At 43.4% G+C, this 27971-nt stretch overlaps 1 protein-coding gene across 1 annotated transcript; it reads right to left on the bottom strand.

Annotated features, from left to right (window-relative positions):
* Positions 1–1139: 1139 nt before the first annotated feature.
* Positions 1140–27717, bottom strand: rab11a (RAB11a, member RAS oncogene family). The gene is made up of 5 exons (XM_073032732.1): positions 27476–27717; positions 8708–8903; positions 8101–8294; positions 7148–7228; positions 1140–1799 (listed from the first exon to the last, which is right to left on the bottom strand). Exons 1-5 carry the CDS (start codon positions 27513–27515, stop codon positions 1660–1662), a joined length of 651 nt encoding a protein of 216 aa, XP_072888833.1. The 5' UTR covers positions 27516–27717; the 3' UTR covers positions 1140–1659.
* Between the last annotated feature and the right edge of the window lie 254 nt (positions 27718–27971).

Consider the following 27971-nt stretch of genomic DNA (forward strand, 5'->3'; position numbering starts at 1 on the left):
GGTTGGGGTGGTGAAACACTGGGGTGTCATCTCATCGTCTTCTGTTTCCATCAGGGCAGGCAGGTCACCTTCTTCTATGTCTGCCTGTCTCAATGTTGAAGGTTGAGTTTCGTCGTCTGCTGTGGCTGAATTGGAAGTTTTGAAAAACGACAGTATGCTTGACTGCTTAGCCTCACGCATTTTTCTATCATACACTTCTTTGTAAGCAAACCATCCTACAAATATGCCCTAAACCTACATACCCTTTCAAAATTAAATCACACTTTTCTGCAATCATTGCAGCATTGTCAATCACAGCGAAAATCTCACACAATTGCTTCCCGTTCAGTTCCTGGACGACTTCACTTTCAGTTCACTACTGCGTTCGGTTTCAATTGTTATCCTTTCCTCTTCATCTGTCAGTTCTTGGTCATGGAATGCCAAAAACCTCTTCAACATCATCTTCGTAAACTTCACAAACCCTTAGCCAAACTCACTATGTCCTTACTTTGTTCACCACGATCAAAACGCTTAATTACGTCTAGTTTTACGCTAAGTGTAACACCCTTACGCACTCTTTTAGGCTTTTCCGATACCTTAGAACTCACCTTGCTAACAGATGCACAAAATAAATCGACATAAAGCACAGATGCTCACAGGCAAGTGTTTAAACAATGCCGGCTAGAATGCAGTTCCGGGGGAGGAGCTCGGCTGCTCGGTGCGTGCACTGCCTTTTCTCTTAACAGTGAAAACCTTCTGTTAGCAAAAACAGGTAGCTAATGTAGGCCTTTCATAACAGTGAGTTGACGCAAAGCAAACGTTTGAAAAACGGGGTACACCTGTAGTACATAGCTTTTCCTGTTGGCTAAAAAAGGGGAGAAATTTATACGAGATCTGAGAGGTAACTACACAGAGGGTAGAGAGTAACTGGAAAGCGCTGCAAGAGGAAGTGATCGAGGCAGATTCAATTGCAACCTTTAAGAGGTATATGGAGTAGGTGCAGGAAAGTGATGGGCTGAATGAATACAACTGGGTCTGTCAGGTAAGACACTATGGTTTGCATGGATGAATTGGGCTGAATGGCCTGTATCCATGCTGTATGACTCCAGTCCAGTCCTGCAAAAAAAAACATTAGTTGGCCATGAAATAAACAAAGCAAATTCCCCTCCAATTCATTTTAATTAAGATTTAAGTGCACAGAATATATTTTGAACTGTTATAACTAAAATCTTGGAAAAACAATCAAAGTACATGCACAAAATACACAGGACTAATTTACAAAACATCGATTACATCCAATATCAGGAAATGTGACAGAGGAAATGAGGGAGAGAGCAGCGATGAATGGGAAAGAAATGCCGTCTGTGTGGGGAAACACTTCATGAACATTCCATCTTGTAAAGCACCTACGACAGTAAGGCTTTGTGGTGCTTTATTCAACAAGCTGTTTGCTAACACCACGTAAAAACAGCATCACTTTACATGATAAACTTATTTTTACACTACTTGTGAATATTATAAAAATGCTCTGTAGCTGAAATTAATTTAATGCATTAATTTGCTTATAAAGATGTGTAACAAGTTGAAGGTAATTGTAACATTGATCATATTTTAATTACAAAACAAACAGCAAGCGACAGGTTGAACAGACCAAGGCCCAGGAATGATGATGAACTTGGTTCAGATATTCTGACAGCATTGCATCTTTGGTTTGTTTTCAGTCGTTGGAGGCATGTGAATGGGGACCACGTTATTACTCGGTGACATGTCGTTTTCACGCTTGTCTGATATTTGCTTCTGCGACACAATACGATAAATTTCTAGAGGGTAAAAAATAAAATTATTACAAACCTTTGAAATAGAGCTAACAGCATTAGTTTAAATTTTACAGTCAGATCTCATTTTTGTGAAACCCCAATTTCACCAAAGGTAGTAGTTTTAGTGACAGGATGGTACCAACCTTGTTTTCTTAAAAAAAAATCCTCAATTCAGAATTGAGATAACTCTAATTAGAATAGAGATTATTCTTTTAAAAAAACACACAAAATGCTGGAGGAACTCAGCAGAGCAGGCAACATCTACGGAGGGAAATGAACAGTCAACATTCTGGGCCATGACCCTTCACTGATAAAAGGTCTCGGCCTGAAACATCAGCTTTCATTCCCTCCATAAATGCTGTATGACCTGCTGAGTTCCTCCAGCACTTTGCATGTGTAGATTTGCAGAATACTGTGTTTATGATTAAAGTGCAAATGTAACAACAAAAAATTCGTAAGTAGCCTCAGTTTCCAAAGATCTGGAGTGAAGGAGTGGCAATCCAGTTCCTCACCCTTTGCACCAAATCTAAACATCAAGTTGAAGGGAGAAGGAAGCTTGCAAAGAAACCGGCAACAGGGGGAAGGCATAGCGAGCTACAAACTCATCCTCTTCTCGTGGGCCCTGACGAAGGGTCTTGGCCCGAAACTTCGACAGTGCTTCTCCTTATAGATGCTGCCTGGCCTGCTGTGTTCCACCAGTATTTTGTGTGTGTTGTTTGAATTTCCAGCATCTGCAGATTTCCTCATGTTTGCTTTTTCCGTGGTGTTTTTTTTTCGGGGGGGGGGGGGGGGAGGGGTGCACAAGAACACGGTAGAGACCAGTCCTTTTCCCTTGTGCTTCCCTTTGACACAGAATAAAGATTATGATGAAAGTGAACAACCAACAGTCCAAATCTTGTTCCCAGCAGGTAACCACATCCTCAGTAGATGGATAATACTCATTCTAATTCAGCTCTGAAGAGCAGCCACAGCTTTTCTTTGTTAAAATTAACGCAAAAGGCAGCCAGGAACATTTAAATCTGCCTTTAGCCAGTTGGTAGGAGTTCAATGCTCTCCAGAAATAATACTTTTGACTTGTGTCCCAACTAGTTAGATTTTAACAGAAGATATAATCAAGTGAAAATTATATTGTTTTAAATTCTGCTTATGCACAAAAGTTAAAAAAAATACAAAGGTCCAAATCAGCAAATCTCTAACCCCCTGGAACAAACCATTGGTTACACATGATGGGCTTTCTACAATTACAGGAAGTGAGTTTTAAACAGAAATCCTTTGTTATTTTTCCTCTCTTCCTGCCTCTGGGTTTACCAGCTGCTGCTATGCTTTCTACATTGTTCACTGACGGAGAAGTGGACTATGTTAGAACTGCAGGTCAGGACAGGACTGGTTAAACCAGGAGAACAGGCAGATATTGCTCAGCCAGACCTCTGCTGTGCCATATAGACCCTAAACTGTCAGTGAGGACTAACTGGCAAGACATGGGACAAATGTGACCACAAGCTGCTGCTGTAGCTATTGAGAAGGTACTGTGTAACTGGCTGAGGGATCCCACAGTCAAACACTCGGCAGAGATCCTGTGGGTGAAACTCAACTGCAAGGATTGACTCTCATTATACCAAACCCACAGACAAGCTCAACTACATCAGCTGTCCAGCACAAAAGCAGGCCCTTCAGCCCATCATTACATGCTCACTGCCGTAACCATCTAAACTAATCCCACTTAGCTGGTGTGTAGTCCTTACTGGTGATCTAAGCGCTCATTGATAGTTGGATCACAAGAATCTCTGCCTTCACCTCCCCTCAGGCAGTGAGTTCACATTACAGCCACACGTGGTGGAAAGGTTCGCCCTCAGATGCCCTCTGGCTCTGCCCTTACCCAAAAGCTAGACCATCCATGGATAGATATTTCTTACTATCTACCCAATCGATGCATCAGGATTTGCAGATCTATGAAAAACACCCAGGCTGTTCCTCATGACGGAAGTTACCTTGGGGAAATCTCCTCTACTCCCTCACCATCATCACTTCCTTCCTACAGTGCAGAGGTTAGAATGCATCGTGTAACCTACAATGTTGTGCTGTCACCTCCTAGCTCATACCGTGCCCCAGCGAACAAACCCTCATCCTGAATGCCTTCAGCTCCTTACCTACCCAAGCTGCGAATTCAGGGATGCTCAAATTCATAAACTGAAGTCCATCTGCTCTTCAGTACTTCCATTGTGTAGTGCCTAGTCTCAGTAATCCTCCCAAACTGCAGCAACTTAAGGGCAAATTCCCTTTGCCATTGCTGGCCCATGCTACTAATTGATCAGTAGCAGCTTGTAGACTACAACCACCCCCCCCCCCAAGTCACATGATCTGTACTTCCATTTATAAACACCCTCCAGTCACATGATCTGCACCTCCATTCACATCCACCCCTCCAGTCATGTGATCTGCACCTCCATTCACATCCATGTCACCACTGTCTGTAACAACCAGCCAGGGTCTGAGCACCAGTGTGGGCAGCAAAGTGGCACAGCGGCTAATGTAACGCTATTACAACGACTTGCATTTGATTTCCATTGCTCTCTTCAAGAAGTCTCTCCTGCACATTCTCCATTACCGTGTGGGTTTCCTCCCACACTCCAAAGGCGTACGAGTTAGGCAGCTTCCACAAGGCCATAGAATATAGGAGCAGAATTCGGCCATTTGGTCATCGAGTCTGCTCCACCATTTCATCATGGCTGATCCATTTTCCCTCTCAGCCCCAATCTCCTCCCTTCACACCCTGACAAATCAAGAATCTATCAAATATATCCAATGGCTTGGCCTTCACAGCCTCCTGTGACAATGAATTCCACAGATTCACCACCCTCTCGGTAAAGAGATCCCTCATCTCTGTTCTAAATGGATGTCTCTCTATTCTGAGGCTGTGTCCTCTGGTCTTAAACTCTCCCACCATAGCAAACATCCTCTCCACATCCACTCTATCAAGGCCTTTCACCATTTGATAGGTTTCAATCAGTGATGTTTGGGTTTAGGACCCAAAGTCATTTAGCAACTGACTTTGGCTGCCAGTCTTCACATCTGACTATGTATTGTGGATTTAATTTAGACCACAAGACCGTAAGATATAGGAGCAGAACACGCCATTTGGCCCATTGAGTCTGCTCCACCATTCAACCACAGGCTGATCCAATTCTTCCAGTCATCCCCACTCCCCTGGCTTCTCCCCATACCCTTTGATGCCCTGGCTAATCAAGAAATTATCTATCTCTGATTTGGAGTCCAGCTCTGAACAATGGGTTGCTAAAAGCTGCAAATCCCACTCCTGACAATGCGGATTAAAATTCATTTGGATGTCTGTGGTGTGGATGTGAATCAGGAGGTGTGAAGGTTGTATGTGGTTTCAAAGAAAGCATTGTCCGTACATTGTAAATATGGAGTTGTCCTTTGATGTTTGTCACATAAAATATCAAGCCCCTTGTCAGGCTTTGTGTAAATTGCTGGAGAAAATTCTTGGGGATAGGATATATGAGCATTTGAAAACCCATGGCCCAATTAGTGAGGGGCAGGTCGTGCCTTACCAACCTGATTGAGTTTTTTGACAAGGTGACAAGAGATTGACAAGGGTAGGGCAGTGAATGTTGTCTACATGGATTCTAGTAAGGTGTTTTACAAAATCCCTCATGGGCAGCTAATCCAGAAGATTAAGATAATGGGATCTGTGGCTGTTTGGATTCAGAACTGTCTTGCGCACAGAAAACAGAGGGTCATGGTTGAAGGGACTTTCTCAAGCTGGAGGCCTGTAATTAGTGGTGTTCCACTGGGATCTGTGGGACCTCTGCTGTTTGTAATGTATATAAATGACCTGGATAAAAATGTAGATCGAGGGTTAGTAAATTTGCAGATGATACCAAGTGTAGAAGACTGGCAAAAAATAAAGCACAATACAGATCAGTTGCAGACATGGGCTGAGAAATGGCAGCTGGAGTTTAATCCAGATAAATGTGAGGTGTTGCACCTTGGTATGGGAAATGCAAGGAGCCTGTACACTATTAAGGTCAAGATCCATAACAGTGTTGTTGACCAGATAGATCTGGGATCCAAGTTCATCGCTCCTTAAAAGCAGCTACACAGGTTGATAAGGTGGTTAAGGCGGCTTACAGAATGCTGCTTTTATTAGTCAAGGTAATCAGTTCAAAAGTCAGGTTATGTTGCAACTTTATAAAACTCTGGTTAGGCCACATCTGGAGTATTGCATACAGTTCTAGTCACCCCACTATAGAATGGACGTTGAGGCTTTGGAGAGGGTACAAAAGAGGTTTACCAGGATGCTGCCTGGTTTAGAGGGCACGTGCTATCATACGAGGCTGGATAATCTTGGAGTGTCGGAGGATGAGGGGAGATCTGATAAGAGGTTTACAAGATTATGAAGTGGATAGAGAGCATTTGTTTTCCAGGGTTGAAATGTCTAATATCAGAGGGCATGTACTGAAGGTGAGAGAGGGTAGGTTCAAGGGAGATGTGAGGGGCAAGTTTTTTTTACTCAAAGTCATAGATGCCTGGAATGCATTACTTGGTACGATGCTAGAGGCAAATACATTAGAGGCTTTTAAGAGATGTTTGGATAGGCAAAAGAATGGAAGGAAGATGAAGGGATATGGTGTAGGTAGGAGGGATTAGTGTTTGGGTATTTTTGATCTGCTTTTTAGCTGGTTCAGCACCACACTGTGGGCCGAATGGCCCATTCCTGTGCTGTACTCTTCTATGTTCTATGTGATGTATATTGTAGACATTGCCCGTCAGAAACTCCTGGCCTTCACCACCTTTGATAAGCGGAGATGTCAGAGGCAAGTATCTTTTTAAAACACACACAAGGAACGTGCTGCCAGGGGTGCTGGTAGAGGTGGACACATTTGGGATGTACAAGTGATTCTCAGTTAGGTATGAAGTTGAAAGAAAAGTGGAAGCCTTTGTATTAGGGGAGGGGCAGATTGAACTTGGAGTAGGTGAAATGGTTGGCACAGCATCGTGGGCTGAATGGCCTGGACTGCGATGTAATGCTCTATTACATACACGCAGATTTCAAAATGAGTGTCCCTCCTTATCTATAGAAACCAAGGCCAGTGAACATTTCTTGTTTTTCTCAAGTTCTGCCGTAAACAACAGGAAGCTGCTGCCTACACTGGAATTCAGAAATGTGGTCACAGGAAGTTGTTGATCCAAGAAATCCTCATCGTTACGCGAGGGAGCTTGGTTAGCCAAAACAAAATTACCCCTGATCTGCATAATGACTTGTTTAACAGACCTGTATTTAAGATAATCTGACCCTAGTCTAACAGATCGTCAAACACAAGGCTATGTACCTGTGAGAATGGTCTGGAAAGCTGTCTCCACATTTGTTGAGTCCAAAGCTGATGTTTCTATAAAAGACAATCCATTTTTCTCTGCAAAAAAAAACATTCACATCAGTTTCAGCAAGAAATGGATCTGCTTATCTACAGAGCATAGAGAGCCCCTCCCACATTCCATGGTGACTGTGACAAGGGCTCCTCCCCACCCACTAACAGGCAGGGACCTGTAACAGTTCCCCAACCTTCACTGAATTGGGATTATTTCCACATTGTACATTTACAAGGAAGAAATTAACTACTGAATAATGACATTCAACTATTGAACATAGAACTTTTCACATTGGAAACAGGACACAAATTGAAAATATTCAAGTCCTCTGTAAACTTCAGATTGCAACACAGGAGCCCGTCACAAGGATGGATGTTATAATAATGCAGACAATCTCCATACCCTCAGCTGCCTGTTAAATTGATGCTTCTGTCATTTAGTAAATTCAGTTTGAACTAAAACTCTACAACAAGAGCACAATTAACAACTTTAGACAAGGATTGTACTCTCCCCCACACTCTGTATCTCCTGCCCTGGACCCAAACACTGTGCAAAACCACAGCTTTGGAATACTCCAGACCAGGGGCCCATGCAATAAAAAGGGTTGGGAACCCCTTCTCTAGACTGACCCAGGAACAGAGTGGACGATTCCACCCAAGTTATAAAGAACTACCCAACAAACAGACTGCAGAGTGAACAAGATTCAGTGGGAGGGACTGGCTCGAAGTTATCAAGCCTTAAAATACAGAATTTATCATCTTCAGGAGATCTGTCCTCTGTCCATGTCTTGACCAGCCCCAGAGGAAATCTCCAGTCAGAAAACTATTCAGTCTAACACTGAAATGAGCTGGAGGAACTCATTTTTCAAGCACTTCGTGGAACCTGCTATACAACTGAAATGGCCCAGAACACGAACCTGCAAAGGCCTTCGCCTCATCTGTGGGGACAGCTCGGAGATGCCGCAGATCACTCTTATTGCCCACCAACATGATGACGATGTTATTGTCCGCATGATCCCTCAGCTCCTTTAACCACCTCTCTACATTCTCGTACGTTAGGTGTTTGGCAATGTCATATACCAGCAAAGCGCCAACAGCTCCACGGTAATATCTAAAAACACAACAACATGCAGAGTTAGCTCATCAACACTAAAAGCACATTCAACCTCATTAGACTGGGCCAAAATGTTGGAAGTTTCAACTAGATACAGAGCTCGTTTGTACGCTGGCCAAGGTTAAAACTTATTTGGATCTATGCTTACGCCAAAGCAGGTGTTCCCAACCTGGACTCCACGGACTGACCCCTGGCCCAATGGTATTGGTCCATGGATCGACCTCTCCCTCAATGGTATTGGTCCATGGATCTGGGGTCCAGAGATCCCTTGTTATATGGTATTGGTCCACGGCATATAAAAGGTTGGGAAGTCCTAGCCTAAAATGATCCCATTTGCTCTTAAATGACAGGCTCAAACATGCAACACCGAACCAAACTGGATGATGTGACCCAATGAATGCCAGACTTACGCTGATGTGATGGCTCGATATCTCTCCTGACCAGCCGTGTCCCAGATTTGGGCTTTAATGGTCTTCCCATCTACCTGGATGCTCCTGGTTGCAAATTCCACTCCAATTGTGCTCTTGCTTTCCAAGTTAAACTCATTGCGTGTGAAGCGGGACAGGAGGTTACTTTTGCCCACTCCCGAATCACCAATCAGGACAACTGCCAAACAGAGAAACAATAAGGAAGCCGTTAGTTGCCACACACTGAATGAGGTCTTTTTGCCAGAGGCAAAGCCTAAAAAATAATTCATTGCAATATATATTATCCCACAATGATCTTTAATGATCTTCCACACTATCCACATCACCATCAACCTTCATGTCTTTATCTCTGAAAACATGCATATTTGGATCAGTCGCCCAGAAAGCACAATCACCTTGGAACCAAAGAGATGGCACATTCACAGTTTAGAAAGGCTTAAACCAGAACTGCAATTCCACAGGTACCCAAAGCTCTTGCCTGACTGGTACAATAATCTGAGCATGCCTACACAGAGCTACAACTTGTTCAGAGCCAATTTATCAAAACTAAATCAAGAACTCACGTTTATGAAATACCTTCTGCAATCACAGATCTCATAAAGCAAGGTTCGTCTGAAGAGTGGACGCTGCCCTGACACAGGAAACACCTGCACATCCTTCCTGTCATTTCTGCAGAATGTTTTGTTAAGTGAAGGGTTATAAATCAAAAAAGCCGAGCAAAATCCATGAGTATTTAAAAGCCAATTTCTGTCTGAGGCGGGTAGTGTGGGATTCATTTCAGAGTTGTAAGGCAAAGACATGTAGCCCTAAGTCAGCGTTGGAGCAAAGATTTGCAAATCACAATACAGCAAGAGCCACACCAGGCATAATGAGTCATTTGTCCTAGAGAACTACAGCACAGAAACAGTCTGTGACAAATAGAGCTTTCGCCAATCCGGACATCAGAAGTTTGAGAGGTGCAGCAGCCATCAGGGTGGACAGAGTCTTGAGGCTTTAGCTCTTCAAGACTTTAGCGAAGAGAGACTTCACTCAGAGAAATCAAAGAGAAGTTCTAGATTGGCTTTTTCCCTTCCCTTCTTTATAACTGCTCAACTGTAGATGCCAGGCAGGAGAGTGGAATGCTCCTCTTGCAGGACGTGGGAAGGCAGAGAGACCTCCAGTATTCCTGACGACCACAAATGCGAGAAGCAAGAACTGAGGAATTTAAGGTGGAGGGTTATGTGGCAGGCAGGGTTTAGGGTCGGCACAACATTGTGGGCCAAAGGACCTATACTGTGCTGTATTGTTCTATGTAAGTGCTTAGAGCTGCAGCTTCTATCAAACTGTGTTAAGGAGCTGCAGCTGGAACTGGATGAACAGGATCATTCAGGAGGTTGAGAGGGTGATGAATAGGATATATAGAGTGGCAGATACACCCAAGGTGCAGGACACAGGGAACTGGGTGACAGTCGGGAAAGGGAAAGGCATTAAGGAGCCAGTACAGAGTATCGCTGTGGTCAACCGCCTCAACAAAAAGCATTTAACTTCAGACACTATTTTCTGTGGGTGGGAGGGGTGAGGGGGTGGGTTGTTGACAGTCAGAGGAAAGTCACTGTGGTCAGGTCTCTGGAACTGAGTCTGGCTCTGTGACTTGGGGGGGGGGGGGGGGGGGGGGGAGAAGAGGCATGCTCTGGTGATTGGGGATTTGTTAGTTAGGGGAATGGATTCCCGGATGGTCCATTGACTCCTGAGTGCCAGGGCTCAGGACATCTCGAATCTAGGCCTCAGCATTCTTAAGTGGGTGGGTGAACAGCCAAAGGCCGTGGTCTACATAGGTACCAATGACACAATTAGGATGTGACGAGGTTCTGCATTGGGAGTTCGGTGCTAAGCTAAGGGGAAGACCTCCAGGGTAGTGATCTCAGGATTGCTACCTGTGCCATGTGCTAGTGAAGTCAGAACTGGGAAGATTATACAGTTTAATACGTGGCTAAGGATTTGGTGTAGGAGGGAGGTCATAAGATTTTTGGATCACTGTGCTCTCTTCCAGGGAAGGTGGGACCTGTACAGAAGGGATGGTTTGCACCTGAACTGGAGGGGGACTAATATCCCAGCAGGAAGGTTTGTTAATGCTGCATGGTGGGGTTTAAACTAGAGTTGCAGTCCTGCCAAAGGGTTTCAGCCCAAAACATGAACTGTACTCTTTTCCATAGATGCTGCCCGGCCAGCTGAGTTCCCCCAGTGTTTTGGGTGTTTTTCTAGAGTTACAGTGGGGTGGGAACCAGAGTGCCAGAACAGTTTGTGGCGAGGTTGTAGGAGACTGACGTTGGTAAGATCTCCAACAAGGTCTGGAATCAAAAGGTTGAGCATGGTACAACTAGTGTCCTCAGCTGCATGTATTTCAATGCAAGTAACAGCACAGGAAAGGCAGATGAGCCTGGGAATGGATCAACACCTGGAATTATAGCCAGTAGTGAGATTTGGTTAGAGGAGCAGGTCTGGCAGCTCAATATTCCAGGGTTCTGTTGTTTTAGACCTGACAGCAGGAGGGATTAAAGGACGAGGGGTGGCATTACTAGTCAGGGAAAATATCATGGCAGTGCTCGATCAACCCGGAGAACTCGTCTAGTGAGGTGTTATGGGTGGAACTGAGAAATAAGGAAGGTATGACCACGTTAATGGGGCTATGTTACAGACCACCCAACAGTCTGAGGTATTTAGAGGAACAAATCTGTAACGGGATTACAGACTGTTGCAAAAAAAACATAGGTTGCTATAGTAGGTGATTTTAAATTTACAATGTGGGAGTCCCAGTCGATATGTGGGAAAGGACAAGATGGGATGGAGTTTGTCAAATGTGTCAGGAAAGTTTCCTTCATCAGTACATAGAAGTCCCAACAAGAGAGTGTGATACTGGATCTGCTATTAAGGAATGAGACAGGACAAGTGACAAAGTTTGCATAGGAGTACACTTTGCATCGTGACCACAATGCCATTAGTTTCAAAACAAATATGCAAAGATGTAGGTCTGGTCTGTGGGTTGAGATTGTAAATTGCAGAAAGGCCAATTTTGATGGTGTCAGAAATGATCTGACAGACTTGGAAAGTTGGGAGGCCTTCAAAAATGAAACGTTGAGAGTACAATGCTTTGTATGTGGCTGCTCAGAATTAAAGGCAAGGATAACAAGTATAGGGAACCTTGGTTTTCAAGAGATATTGAGGCCCTGGTTAAGAGACAAAAAAGGGAGGTGCATAGCAGGTATAGGCAATGTGCTGCTTATGGAATACAAGACATGGAAGAGAATTAATAAAGAAATCAGGAGGGCTAAAAGAATGCATAAAGTTGCTCTAGCAGAGAAGGTGAAGGAGAATCCTGAAGGATTCTACAGATATGTTAACAGCAAAAGGATTGCTTGGGACAAAAATTGGTCCTCTGGAAGACCAGAATGGTAATCAATGTGTAGAGCCAAGACAGATGAGGGAGATCTTAAATCCACTTTGCATGTGTATTTACTTGGGAGACGGACTCAGAGACTATAGAAGTGAGACAAAGCCGCATCAACTTCACGGACCCAGTACAGATTTAGGTGGCGTTTCCTACCCTGAGGCAAACCAGGGTGGATAAATCCCTAGGGCCTGACTCTTCCCTTGGATCCTAGGGGAAGCGTGCAGAAGTTATCGGGGCCCATCAGAGGTATTTAAAACATCCTTAGCAACAGGAGAGGTACACAATTTGTTGAAAAAGGCCAAAGCATTGAGTACAGGAGATGGGATATTATGTTGAAGTTGTATAAGACCTTGGTGAGGCCTCATTTGGAGTATTGTGTGTAGTTTTGGTCACCTACCCTACAGGAAAGATGTAAAGATTGAAAGAGTACAGAGAACATTTACAAGGATGTTGCCGTGTCTGAAGACCCTGAGTTATAAGTAAAGATTGAATAGGTTAGGACTGCATTTCTAAACTAACATAGAAGATTGTGAGAGTTGATTGAGGTATACAAAATTATGAGGGGTATAGTTAGGATTAGGCTTTATCCCCCACTGAGATTAGGTGAGACTACAACTGGAGGTCATGGGTTAAGGGTTAAAGATGAGAAAGGGAACATGAGGGGCAACTTCTTCACTCAGAGGGTCGTGAGTGTGGAGTGAGCTGCCAGTTCAAATGGTGCATGTGAACTCAATTTCAATGCTTAAGAAAAGTTTGGACAGATGCCTGGATTGTAAGGATATGGAGGGCTGTGGTCCCGGTGCAGGTCTATGGAAGTAGGCAGTTTTAATGGTTTTGGCATGGATTTGATGGGCCGAAGGGCTTGTTTTGGTGCTGTACTTCTCTATGACTCTATAACTGTTACTCTACCTAGTACTACTGACCCACACATGGACTACTGCACTCTATACCCCTCCCATCCACGTACTTATCCAAACTTCTCTTAAATGTTGAAATCAAACCTGCATCCACCACTGGCAGTTCGATTCACACTCGTCACCATGAGTGAAGAATGTTCCCCCCTCGGGTTCCGCTTCAATATTTCACCTATGACCTCTAGTTCAAATCTCACCCATCCTCAGTGGAAAAAACCTGCCTACGTTTACCCTATCGCTACCTCTCAATTTTATATACCTCCATCAAATCTCTCCTCATTCTACACTCCAAGTAACAAAGTCATAACCTATTCAACATTTCCCTATAAATCAGGACCCAGCAACATCCTGGTAAATTTTCTCTGTACTCTTTCAATCTTATTGATATACTGATTTATGAAGGCCAAGTCAAAAGTTCTCTTTACGACCCTATCGACCTCTAATGCCACTTTCATGACCAATCATGCCCCATAAGAATTTCCCTCCCCCCAAAAACATACTCACCCCAATACCTAATGTCAACTGTGCTGCTTTCTCAGCGGGACTAGTGAAAGGTTCCAGAGTTTAAAGTGCATTAATTTAACAAGTAATTATTTTACCTGGTATCAGCTGGAATTAATACACAAAACCCATTTCACTTCACGTTCCAACCATCAGGCTCTTGAACCAATGTGGATAACTTCACTCACCCCAACACTGAACTGTTCCACAACCTATAAACTCACTTTCAAGGACTCCTCATCTCATGTTCTCCATATTTATTGCTTGTTTATCATTATTATTGTTGTTTCTTTATTTGCACTTTGTCTTTTGCACATTTGCTTTTTGCCATGCGTGTAGTTTTTCATTGATTTTGTTTTTCTTTGTGTCTACTGTGAATGCTGGCAAGAAAATTAATCTCAGGGCTGAATACAGTGACACCTGTAATAAATTTACTTTAAACTTTTCAACTTCAGACTTTAGATTGCAAAGATTGTTAAACACAATTTCCACCTCTCAGTGCAGGAACAAGCAGGCAGAATCTAACCTCACAGCAGTTACTTTTAACTATGACCTCACTCTGATAAACTTGCTGTTGCACAAGCACGTGTCAGTAGCCTGGTGAGTTGTCACAATGCAAAAGCAAACGCTTTCATTTACACCTCTCTCTGCAAGGCCAGTCTGGAGCAAACTCAGGATTGGAGGTTAAACTTTGTCGCACTTCATTTTCAACACAAGTTTGGCCTGTACAGAACTGAGGTGGGACTGGGGAAAGAACTACATTTATACATTGCTCTTAATGTAGCAAGCAGATACACACGAAAAAGCCACAGGAGCATAATCGGGCCATTCAGCCATTGAGTCTGAACCACCATTCTGCCATGGTTATTTTCCCTCTCAAGCCCATTCGCCTGCCTTCTCCTCAACCTTTGACACCGACTAGTCAAGAACTTACCAACCTCCACTTTGAATATTGTTCTGTTTCTAAAGGCACTATTTATTTTGTACAAACATCACTTCCTGTTCATAAATTTTAAAAAAACTATTTCCTGCATGGGTTAATTTAGATTTTGACTTGGAGCAACACGACAAAGTCATCCATCGCCATCCACTCTTTGCCTTTGAAGCAGCAGTATCAAGAATGAGCTTCTTAATACTGGCAATCATTTCATAGACATACTTTGAAGTATTATGTTTATTGTTCGTTGCTATTAAGTTATTGTCACACCACGATTTGCTCTAGTTCCCAGCTGAGCTATAGACTGTTGCACGTGTTATTTTGTTGTTTAACGCTGATCACGAGAATAATTGATAATATTACTATAATCAGGCACATGATGATTCTGTATTGAATTTAATACATGTTTTGTTTAACTTTCTGGAGTTTCACTAAGTTTTTTCATTAAAGCCCTGAAGAAAGCTTCCGGCTTGGGTGATTTTTGAACTCCCTGCCTAGCTTTGTACACAAGGTCAGTAGAAATATACTCAGTGGCATTGTCTCCAGAGTCGCCCAACACAAAAGAATCCCAGATTCACCACCCTCTGACTAAAGAAGTTCCTTCTCATCTGTTCTAAATGGACACCCCTCCATACTGGAGCTGTGCCCTCTGGTCCCAAACTCCCCCGCAACAGGAATTTGAAATGCAGCCACATGGGAGATGCGAAGAGAATGACCAAGCCAGGCTGATACAGGGTTTAACGTGCCCACCCACTGTAAAACTGGGAGGGCGAAAAGAGTCAAGTCGACAGCCTTCTGAAATAGAAATGACTGGACAGGCTCAGGAAGCAGCAAAAAGGAACCTGTCAGGTGACCCTTTCAAGAGAACTCAAACTTATCTCCTTTAGATTCAGACATGCACACCTTGTATTTCCAATAATATTTAATTCAGAGGTTTTTGTTACATTTTTAAACAATGCCAATATAACTCTAGTGTGTACTGACCTGTCAGCATTAGCTGCCTCTACACAACTCACAGCCGGATACAATCACAGTTACTTAGCCACAATGAAATGCTCCAACAGTCAAAAGTTAAGCACATTCTGAGGCTTTTTCAGAATTTGAGTGAACACAGTTTACAAAATAAAACAACAGGACCAATACAATAGCGCTCAAGTTCTTCCAACAAAGTTAAAAGTAAATTTTAATCAAAATACATATATGTCACCTTATACAACCTTGAGATTGATGGATATATGTCTTGCGTACATACTCAATAAATCCATAGAATAACCATAACAGAATTAATGAAAAACACGAGCATGCAACCAGTGTGCAAAAACAAAAAGAAATAATCAAATAAATAAGCAAGAAATATCGAGAACAGGAGATAAAGAGTCCTTGAAAGTGAGTCCACTGGCTGTGGGAACAGTCAGTGATGGGGTGAATGAGGTCGAGTGAAGTTATCTCCTTTGGTACAAGAGCCTGATGATTGAGGGGTAATAACTGTTCCTGAACCTGGTGGTGAGGGTCCAGAGGCTCCTGTACCTTCTGCCTGATGGCAGCAGCAAAGGAGCATGTCCTGGGTGGTGGGAATCTCTGATGATGGCTGATGCTTTCCTGTGACAGTGTTTCATCTAGACATGCTCAATGGTAGGGAGGATTTTACCCGTGATGGACTGGACCATACCTACTTTTTGTGGGATTTTCTGTCAAAGGGTATTGGTGTTTCCATACCAGACTGTGATGCATCCAGTCAGTATACTCTCCACCACACATCTATGTCAAACATTGGGGTTTGAACAAATATCACCTATTTGCACAAATGACACCCAATGTGACAATGCCAAAACTATCTTCAGCATTGATCTATAAATCCCATTACTCCAAGAAATCCTTTTTCCGAAATTCTTTCAGCACCTTGGGTAGGGCAGGACAGAAATCCTGCAATAAGCCATCAGCAGAGACCCAAGATGGAGTCCCCACTGATCTCTGGTTTGCATCCAGATAGAGGCCAAGGCTTTATGTATATTGAAGGCAGAGGTTAACAGATTCTTCACTGGACAGGGCACTAAGGGATACAGAGAGACTGCAGGAGATTGGGGCTGAGAGGAAATTTGGATCAACCATGATGACATAGCAGAGCAGACTTGATGGGCCAAATGGCCTAATTCTGATCCTATATCTGAGGAATCCCAGAGCCCCTTTCACAACCCATGAACAGCTCAAATCAACTGTATGGCAAGAAAGTAACTGAGATGTTGGAACATCTTCAGGTGGCAAAACTTTGACACACAGTAACAAGATGGATGACATGTCGTAGATGTTACTCGAGGGACCGATTCTCCTGCCCCTCTTTTAGTGGTACCACGCATTCAGGTTAATGTGTCATTTGAAACTGCAGGTCTGCTTGAGAATAAACACCTGTTCGAGCTCCTGGAGTAAATCAAATCCATTTCCTCACTCAGAGACAAGTATGATTTCCAGATACAGCAAGGTAACAGAGCAATTACACCCACTTGACCAATTAACGTGAACCTCTTTGGACAGTGGTCACGGAGAAAAAGTGCAAACTCCTTCCAGACAGCAGCAGGAATAAACTTGTCTTAGAAACAGCTTCTTCCCTTCTGCCATCAGATTTCCATACAGTCCACAAATACTACCTCACTAGTCACACACACACACCTATCAGAAACTTTTCTTACTGTAATTCACAGGTTCTTTTATGAATTACACTGAACTGCTTCCCCAAAACAATTTCCAAGACACACAGTATGTCAGTGATAATGAAAATGGTGCAACATCATTTACATCCACTCGAGGTCAGGCACGGCACTGACATCGAACCATGTCCTGTCTGAGCTCAGCTGGGTGTTCAAGGTCAGTGCTGTGTCCCTCTCCACCCTGGAATGGTGGCCTTATGAGATATTACAGAACACAAAGGCACTTCACCCCACAATGAGACAAATGTAAGTCTGGGGACTGGGACTAACTGGTAAGATGAAGGTGTTTCACCCCACATCGAGTAATGACAGACATGCTAGTATTTTTCTGAATGACAAAACCAGTGTGACATCTAAAACCTGGCTGGATCCAATGTTGCTGGGAATGAGATGATATCAGTCTCTTTGCAACCCAAGGCTGATTTGAGTTCAAACTTCAGATGCAAAAGAATTTTTGTCACACGTGAAAGGCGTCATTTGCATCAACAACCATCACAGTCTGAGAATGTGCTGGTGGCAGCCCACAAGTGTCACCACACTTCAGGTGCCAACTAAAGTCTTCAGAATGTGGGAGGAAACCAGAGCACCCAGAGGAAACCCACATGGTTTCAGGGAGAATGCACAAACTTCTTACAGATGACAGTGGGAACTGATTAGGGACCATTGGCACTATAAAATATTAATGTTAACCACTACACAAGTGTGCCAGCCCTTCTCGCTCTAATGCAAGATTCTATTTTGACAAACCATTGGGAAGACTACAGCCAGAAGCGAGATGAGAGTTTGACACATCCAGATCTAGTAAAGGGTGGCGGAACTTAATGTAGCTGCTGATAAGCTGTGTGCTTCTGGAAAAACCGACTCATGTATAATCAAAGCTGGAGCAGAAGGTCAAGAGGTAATTGCACATTAAACTGTGTGCCAGAACTGCACTGGATTGTTTGAATTTAAACTGCTTCACTTCAAGTAATGAAGACAAGGAGTAACTGGACAGATGCCAAGTGCAACAATTATCTAGAACTGAATTTGCAAATCCATTTCAAACCTGTACAATAATGAAATGGGGATATTTCTCTGGAACAGCAAGAGCTAAAGACTGAAATTTAATTGCGGGACAAATTGGAGTTCGAACCTTTCCTTTGAGGCTGAAACTCCTCAACCTCTTTACATTTACTTGCAGTTCTATTCTTGCCTGATATTATTCCACAACTATTACAAAGGAAGAGTCCCGGTTTTTAATACCAACAGAGAAAGACATTACTGAAGTAACATAATAGATGCTAGAAATCTGAAATTTAAGCAAAAAGAGGAGAGAACTGGTTAACATTTTAGGTAGATGATCTTGCAATCTGAAGTGTCTCTTTCCCAGATGCTCTCTACACCACCGAATGGTCTGGCTTTCATATTTACATCCAAATGTTACATTTTCTGTTGAAACAGATTGTGTTGATTTCACATCTTATTCGATGGTAGATGGTCAATGTATTGAGTTAGATCAGGAAAAGATAATTTTAGTAAATTTCTCTGGATTCTGCACTTTATTTAGTCTACCTGAACTGCACTTTCTCTGTAGCTGTTACACTTTATTCTACATTCTATTATTTTACCTCAATGCACTGTGTAATGATTTAATCTGAATGAACAGTCTGCAAGATAAACTTTTCACTGTATTGAGTACTGTATGTGACAGTAATGAACCAATTTCAATATTAACAAGTTACTGTGAGCCACTGTCGAATGAGGAATAAAACTGACGTCCGGGTTACAAGGGCAGCGAACTGCAAACCAAGCTCTCACAATAAAATCCCCTTCAAGGGCAGGGACGTAGTTCAAAGATGCTGAGCATAAGCTGAACAGTCACAAATTTCAAATCACCGCAGTGGCGTAGCGGTTAGCATTACGCTATTACAGCTCCGTGCCTTCCAGAGCCCAAACTTCTATTCAGGGTTGTTCTGCAAAGGCTACATACTGTGGAATGCACGGGTCCTGCAGTTTCGACCCACAGCCCAAAGACACAGCAGGTAGGTTAATTGGTCTTATAAATTATCCCGTGATTAGGTTAGAGTTCATTGGGGCTGTCGGGGTTACTGGGAGGCTCTATTCTGCACCCTATTGATAAATAAATACGAGACTACATGAGAATGACCATATAACAATTACAGCATGGAAACAGGCCATCTCGGCCCTTCTAGTCCATGCCGAATGCTTACTCTCACCTAGTCCCACCGACCTGCACTTAGACCATAACCCTCCATTCCATTCCCATCCATATACCTATCAAATTTTTTTTCAATGACAATATTGAACCTGCCTCTACCACTTCTACTGGAAGCTCGTTCCACAGAGCTACCACTCTGCGTAAAGAAGTTCCCCCGTTCCCCCTCGTGTTACCCCTAAACTTTTGTCCCCTTAACTCTCAACTCATGCCCTTTTGATTGAATCTCCCCTACTCTCAATGGAAAAAGCTTACCCACATCAACTCTATTTATACCCCTCATAATTTTAAATACCTCTATCAAGTCCCCTCTCAACCTTCTACGCTCCAAAGAATAAAGACCTAACTTGCTCAACCTTTCTCTGTAACTTAGGTGCTGAAACCCAGGTAACATTCTAGTAAATGTCCTCTGTACTCTCTCTATTTTGTTGACATCTTTCCTATAATTCGATGACCAGAATTGTACACAATACTCCAAATTTGGCCTCACCAATGCCTTGTACAATTTTAACATTACATCCCAACTCCTATACTCAATGCTCTGATTTATAAGGGCCAGTAAACCAAAAGCTTTCTTCACCACCTTATCCACATGAGATTCCACCTTCAGGAAACTATACACCATCATTCCTAGATCACTCTGTTCTACTGCATTCCTCAATGCCCTATCATTTACCATGTATGTCCTATTTTGATGATTCCTACCAAAATGTAGTACCTCACACTTATCATCATTAAACTCCATCTGCCATCTCTCAGCCCACTCTTCTAACTGGTCTAAATCTCTCTGCAAGCTTTGAAAACCTACTTCATTATCCACAACCCCACTTATTTTAGTATCATCTGCATACTTACTAATCCAATTTACCACCCCATCATCCAGATCATTAATGTATATGACAAACAACATTGGACCCAATACAGATCCCTGAGGCACACCACTAGTCACCGGCCTCCAACCTGACAAACAGTTATCCACCACTACTCTCTGGCATCTCCCATCCAGCCACTGTTAAATCCATTTTACTACTTCAATATTAATACCTAACAATTGAACCTTCCTAACTAACCTTCCGTGTGGAACCTTGTCAAAGGCCTTACTTAAGTCCATATAGACAACATCCACTGCTTTACCCTTAACAACTTTCCTAGTAACCTCTTCAAAAAATTCAATAAGATTTGTCAAACATGACCTTCCACGCACAAATCCATGTTGACTGTTCCTAATCAGACCTTGTCTATCCAGATAATTATATATACCATCTCTAAGAACACTTTCCATTAATTTACCCACTACTGATGTCAAATTTACAGGCCGATAATTGCTAAGTTTACTCTTAGAACCCTTTTTAAACAATGGAACTACATGAGCAATACGCCAATCCTCCGGCACCATCCCCGTTTCTAATGACATTTGAAATATTTCTGTCAGAGCCCCTGCTATTTCTACATTAACTTCCCTCAAGGTCCTAGGGCTTACAGGACTTAAGAATTTTTTAAAACCTATTATTAATGCTTTTTGAGATAGTGATTTAGATGCATATCATATTTTTTACTGAGTTAAGTACTGTATGTAATTAGTTTTGCTACAACAAGTGGATGGGACATTGGAAAAAAAGTTGAATTTCCCCATGGGGATGAATAAAGTATCTATCTATCTATCTAGGGAATATCCTGTCAGGATCTGGAGACTTATCCACTTTTATATTCTTTAAAAGAGCCAGTACTTCCTCCTCTTTAATCATCATTGTTTCCATAACTACCCTACTTGTTTCCCTTACCTTACACAATTCAATATCCTTCTCCTTAGTGAATACCAATGAAAAGAAATTGTTCAAAATCTCTCCCATCTCTTTTGGCTCCGCACATAGCTGTCCACTCTGATTCTCTAAGGGACCAATTTTATCCCTCACTATCCTTTTACTATTAATATAACTGTAGAAACCCTTTGGATTTATTTTCACCTTACTTGCCAAAGTAATCTCATATCTTTTAGCTTTTCTAATTTCTTTCTTAAGATTCTTTTTACATTCTTTATATTCCTCGAGCACCTCATTTACTCCATGCTGCCTATATTTATTGTAGATCTCTCTCTTTTTCCAAACAAGTTTCCAATATCCCTTGAAAACCATGGCTCTCTCAAACTTTTAACCTTTCCTTTCAACCTAACAGGAACATAAAGATTCTGTACCCTTAAAATATCACCTTTAAATGACCTCCATTTCTCGATTACATCCTTCCCATAAAACTAATTGTCCCAATCCACTCCTTCTAAATCCTTTCGCATCGCCTCAAAGTTAGCCTTTCTCCAATCAGAAATCTCAACCCTGGGTCCAGACCTATCCTCCTCCATAATTATATTGAAACTAATGGCATTGTGATCATTGGACCCGAAGTGCTCCCCAACACATACCTCTGTCACCTGACCTATCTCATTCCCTAACAGGAGATCCAACACTGCCCCTTCTCTAGTTGGTACCTCTGTGTATTGCTGCAAAATACTACCCTGCACACATTTTACAAACTCCAAACCATCCAGCCCTTTTACAGAATTAAAATCTCCCACAATCACAACCTTGTGCTTACTACAAATATCTGCTATCTCCTTACACATTTGCTCCTCCAATTCTCACTTCCCATTAGGGGGTCTATAATACACCCCTATAAGTGTTACTACACCTTTCCCATTCCTCAATTCCACCCAAATAGCCTCCCTAGACGAGCCCTCTAATCTATCCTGCCAAAGCACCGCTGTAATATTTTCTCTGACAAGCAATGCAACACCTCCCCCTCTTACCCCTCCGACCATTTTGGTTGTTGACGCAATTAACACAACTATCTTTTAGGTTTTTTTTTATTAAACAGAGAGACTACTTGGCTTTCCTAAAACCTGATAATGAAGTAATCTGCTCTTTCAGAAAAAGTGAAAACTTATCGAAACACTCATTCAGGACCCATTCCAACATTAATCATCAGAAAGGATGAGCGATTTTAAACGACAGGAAAGTCAACAAAGCAAAGACCTGCCCAATAGATATTTGCAACACATCCTGCCAACATCCGGTTTAAACTTCAGTTATTTGCAACACCTCAATGAAGTGTCAGGAATTGCCATTTCTCTCCTGAATAAATGCATTCCCTGTTTGTATTGTAAATGGGTTCACTTCTTGTTCAGGCTAAACACTGAGAACATTTTATTGGAAATTCCAAACAGCAAACACCAGTAAAAATTCCAGTGGCTATTTATATTATGACAGTGTCAGCAATGTTCTGGATGACCTGATCAATTGTGTGCACAGTGCTGCAAGCAACTGGCTCACTGACAAGATGGGGAGGAAGGATGAATCACATTTTTTGCTTATTCAGGCATCGGTACACAATCCAGCAAATCACTGAAGCATTACATTGTTTGTTACCTTTCTCACAGAGGCCTGCTTTGCAGTTGAAAGGCACACATGAGTCCAGGTGTTTAAAAGGCACTGAATTCCAGCCAGCACACAGTGGTAGCAGAAAAACTGTCAGCAGAATTAGTTACACTAGATCCTAATATAACCACTTCCCAGTGAGGAGGTCTGCGATGAGAGGATAGCTGTTCTATTAGAAAACACAAGTAGGTGCATAGAGTCAGCTTCGAGATTAGCCACAACCTCCAAATTCTGTTACCAATGGCTCCCGATACTGCTCTTGCCGACAAGCAACTTCAAGTGTTACTGAAGTACTCATTCAGGACCCATTCTACCATTGATCAATCAGTTAAGGAAAGGATAGGAAAGTAAAGACCTGCCTGATTGATAGTTGCAAAGCATCCTGCCAACATGTCCTCTTCGAGTGGCACTGCATTTCTGAAGAACCTGTCAATTCACTGTGCCCATTGCACTGTGGGTGGCATAGTAGTTCATGCAATCACTGCAGCACCAGCCAGCATTACCGATGTCTGTAAGAAGCTTGTACGTTCTTTCACATTCCAAAGGTGTATGGGTTAGGGTCAGCAAGTTGTGGGCATGCTACGTTGGCGCCAGTTGTGTGGGACAATCCAGCACAATCCTGGCAGATTTGATTAGACACAAACATTGCATTTCATGTTTCAATGTACTTGTGACAAATAAAGCTAATCTCTTAAAACACAACAGCAAAGGTCACTAAGGCGACAAAGTCCTCGACCAGCTGATTGGCAATGGATATAGTCTTTATAACTAATTGACTATAGGATTCAACAAATCAGTGCAAAGATCTCATTTCTTTCAACACACTAAGAATCCTCAATAAATTTAGTAGGAGCCAACAAGAACTCCAAAAGACAGCAGGGCACACTTAACACATTTAGCCTCATTCACGTTAAATTATGAAGCCATTCTCCATCACAAACCCTGTTCACAAACTGATCACCCTGACAATGACAAAGACATCAACATATTGGTCAGATCAAGTGCTTGAAACAAGGATAAGGCCAAAGCAACAGGTAGTAAAAATTAAACTGATTTATAATTAATAACTACTATTCCCAGTTTAGCCTCTTACCTCTTCTCCTCCTTCAACCCTTTACCTTCCCACCCACCTGGCTTCACATATCACCCTCTAGCTAGTCATCTTTCCCCTCACCTGCCTTTTTACTCTGGTGTCTTCCCCCTTCTTTTCCAGTCCTGGAGAAGGGTCTTGGCCCAAAGGGTCAACTGTTTATTCGTTTCATACATCTGCCTGACCTTCTGAGTTCCTCCAGTATTTTGTGTGCTGCGTCTGGATTTCCAGCATCTGCAGAGTCTCTCGTGTTTATTTAACTGGTTAGTTCATCACCTCTCACCTGCTCAACATCCTCTGACAAGCAAACACCTTGCTTTGGTTATATACCAGAGAGGGGAGCAGACCATTCTGCCCTCTCTGCCTGCTGTCACACACTGAAATCATGACTGATCTGTTGTTACTTGCAGCTGACATTTCCTGTATGAACCCCACACCCTTCAATAAGTAAAGTATTGAGAAGTCAAATAGTGGTAAGTCATACAGTAGATGACAGAGTATAAAGGAATTTTTAAAAACACCAAGACGGGGGGGGGGGGGGGCTCAAATCCATAGTTCCCAGAAAGTGGGTGCATTTGGACATGAAGACATATCGCATCCTCCACTTCATAGAATATAAATATTGGAATGTTCTGTTGCAGCTTTACAGTGTTGTGAAGGTAGGCTGTGATTGCACTGGACAGGCTGCAGAAGAGGCTCACCAGGTTGCCTGGATTGGAGGAAAGATTGGACAGGCTGGGCTTGTTGTCCCTGGAATGAAGGAATCCAAGGGATAGCATGGTCATGAGTCGTGTACATCCATCCATACTCTCTCTCTCTCTCTATATATATATATATATATATATATATATATATATATATATATATATAGACATAGACACACACACACAGCATGGATGATGAACACACTGCCAGCGTGGGTCACACAATCAGTCTCTTAAACATCAGATTCAGCAGAAGAGACAAGACATGGAAGTCAGGGGCCTGATACAGCAGAAAGGATTAGTGAAGATCAGCAGAAAGGCTGTCACTGACATGGTGAGCTGAAGGCCGTTTCTGTGCTGGACGACACTCTATCACTCTGTAGGAAAACCACACTTGTTCACAACACTCCAGATAAATCTCTCCCCCATTTCGTGTCTGTGCCTTCTGGTTTTACTCTTCCCAACTCTACGGAAATCTATGACTGCCGACTTTATCTATACCCCTCATGATGAAATACACCTCTGTGGATTCCCCTCATTCTCCTATGCTCCAAGGAATAAGGATCCTGTTTGGCCGATCTCTCCCTGTAGCTTAGGCTTTTTAGTCCAGCCAGTGTCATCATAAATCCCTTCCTCCCCCTCCCCAGCTTGACCGAAACTACACAACACTGCCAAGTGCGGCCTCACCAGTAGCCTGTATAGAGCAACGTAATGTCCCAACTCCTGAAATCAATGCCCTGAGAGCACAGTAAGCACCTTCTTCACCACCGTCTACCTGCATGGTCGCTTCCAGTGAAAAGTATCCCAGGTTTCTCTCTTCCACAACACTCATAGCACCCTGCCACTCACTCTATACATCCTACCCTGGTTTGACTGTCCAAAGTGCATCTCCTCACACTTCTCCAAATTGAAATCCATTTGCCTTTCTTCAGTCTGTCTCACCGAGGTCTCATTACAATTGACTGTAACCCGCTTCACTCTCAAAAAAGGCACCCCCCCCCCCAGTGAATTTGCTTTTCATGCCATGTACATCCATATGCAAATCATGATTAAGAGAATCATAATGAATAACGGAGTCCCAACACTGAACCCTGGGACGCCCCACTATCCAGTCAAAGAAAGGACCTTCAACCATTATCACCCTCTGCTTCCAACCATCAAGCCAATTCTGAATCTAATCCCTCCTGAATCCCAGGCAGCCTAACCTTCCAGACCAGCCTCTCATGTGGGACCTAATCAAAGGCCTTAAAGTCCATATTGACATCCACTGCCCTACCTTCATCTCTTCTAACCTTCCTTATCCCTTTGAAAAACTCCAAATGTTTAACTGCTTGCTGTACCTATATGCAAATGCTGTGTGATTCATGTCAAACAAAGGTCTTTCTGAAATTACCATTTCATCTATCACAAAGGATGATCTCACTTCAGGCGTGCCCTGACCTTTTCCTTAACCTGCCTCGATTCACCAGAGCCTCCCTGGATTCTTCTCACAGACCACACAGTGTTCTAGTGTTGCTCACACTCAGTCTTTTTACCCAAATCATTGACATGGATTTGAACTGGAGTCTCAATGCCGATTCGTCAGACACCCCACCCATAAACACAAATCCTCCCGCTGTGTTTTATTGTTGGGTAATCATCATTTCACAATACATGGAGAGATCAAAGTAGGCTCACGAGAAAGAAATGGTTAACAGAGGAGGAGCATTATCAGCTCCCGACCTGTATGCACTGGAATTTGAGGGGAATCTCACTGAAACCTATCAAACACTGAAAAGCCCAGATAGATTAGATGTGGAGAGGATGTTTCCTATGCTGGGGGAGTCTAGTACCAGAGGGCACAGCCTCAGAATAGAAGAACATCCACTTAGAACAGAAATGAGAAGGAATGTCTTTACCCAGTGGAGCTGAATCTGTGGAATTCATTGCCACAAGCCATGTCAGTGGGTATACAGTATTTAAATCGGAGGTTGATAGATTCTTGATTAATCAGGATGTCAAAGGTTACGTAGAGAAGGCAGGAAAATGGGGTTGAGAGAGATAATAAATCAGACATGGTGGAACGGTAAAGACTCGATGGGCTGAATGGCCTAATTTGTCTTATGGTCCCAATACTGTGCGTTTGTTTCGTTTAATGATCGAAACGCTATACAAGAATTCAGAGATGTCAATGGCCTCTATGTAAACAGATGTCAAAATGTCTAAACCACGACAGTAAAGAGGGGACAAACTTTAACACAGGAGACCATGTTTAAGGGAGCCTACCAGGTGGGTGTGGAGACCAGAGCCAGCGGTGTCCCGATCACCAGCAACACGGCTCAGCTGGGAAAGGGGGAGAGGTGGTGGATGGCAGGCCGGGAGGGAAGAGGTGATAGACGGGACTGGCACCGGGAAAGGATGGGGGCGGCGTCGAGAGGGAAGAGAGGAAGCAACCCGGGAACAGAGCTGGGTTGGGGGGGTCGGTGGGATGGATAGAGCGAGTGAAGGGGAGGGGGAGACAAGAACGGGCCGTGCCGGGAGAAGGGATGAGGGTGGAGACGGAAATGAGGGTCAAGCCGCGACACAAGGAGACTGGAGGGGAGAGAGGATCGGGACAGCTGGAGGAAGGAGAGCAGTGGGGCGTGGCGGCGGGGACGGGCCGTGCCGTGCCGGGAGAAGGGATGAGGATGGTTGCGGTAGGGAGAGGGAAGAGGAGGATAACAGGAGCGCCGGGGCCGGACCGGGAGGGTGGAGGCCGGCGAGGGGGAGGGGAAGAGGCCGGCGCCGCCGGTTACCGCGGCCTCGCCCCGGTACTGAGGACCCCAACCAGGGTTAGGGGTGGGGGAGGACACCCACCTTTGAACAGGTAATCATACTCGTCGTCCCGCGTTCCCATTCCGGTCTGCGGAGAAATAAATAAATTAAAGGAAACGTCCGAGGCAGCGACCGAGCGCTAGTCCAGTGGAAAACCGACTCAACACTTCCCCTTCCGGGGTAAAGTTCATTAATAAGTTCTTTTCCAATCCAGCACGTAGTTTGTGTTTTTTTTAATTTCCTTTTCAGCAAGGGAATGTGACTAAATCGTTTCACACTCTGTCGCCAGTGGAGGACAGGGTATTTAATAGATTAGCGTTTGAACTGGGCAATATGCTCACGTTATTGTCAATCAGGAACTGGTCGCGGTAACGTGAGGTAGGACTGGACAGTTCGGCTGTCAATCATTATCCCGCCGGGCTGCAGCGCCCCCCGGGAGGAGGCGGCACGGAGGGGTAACTGCAGCGGCTGACTGACGCCCGGAGCCCGACCCCAGTACAGGGTTCGCCCTCTTCGGTCTGGCTCCTGATCGCTTCCC

This window comes from Hemitrygon akajei, chromosome 30 (assembly GCF_048418815.1).
Source record: "Hemitrygon akajei chromosome 30, sHemAka1.3, whole genome shotgun sequence".
Taxonomy (NCBI): Eukaryota; Metazoa; Chordata; class Chondrichthyes; order Myliobatiformes; family Dasyatidae; genus Hemitrygon; species Hemitrygon akajei.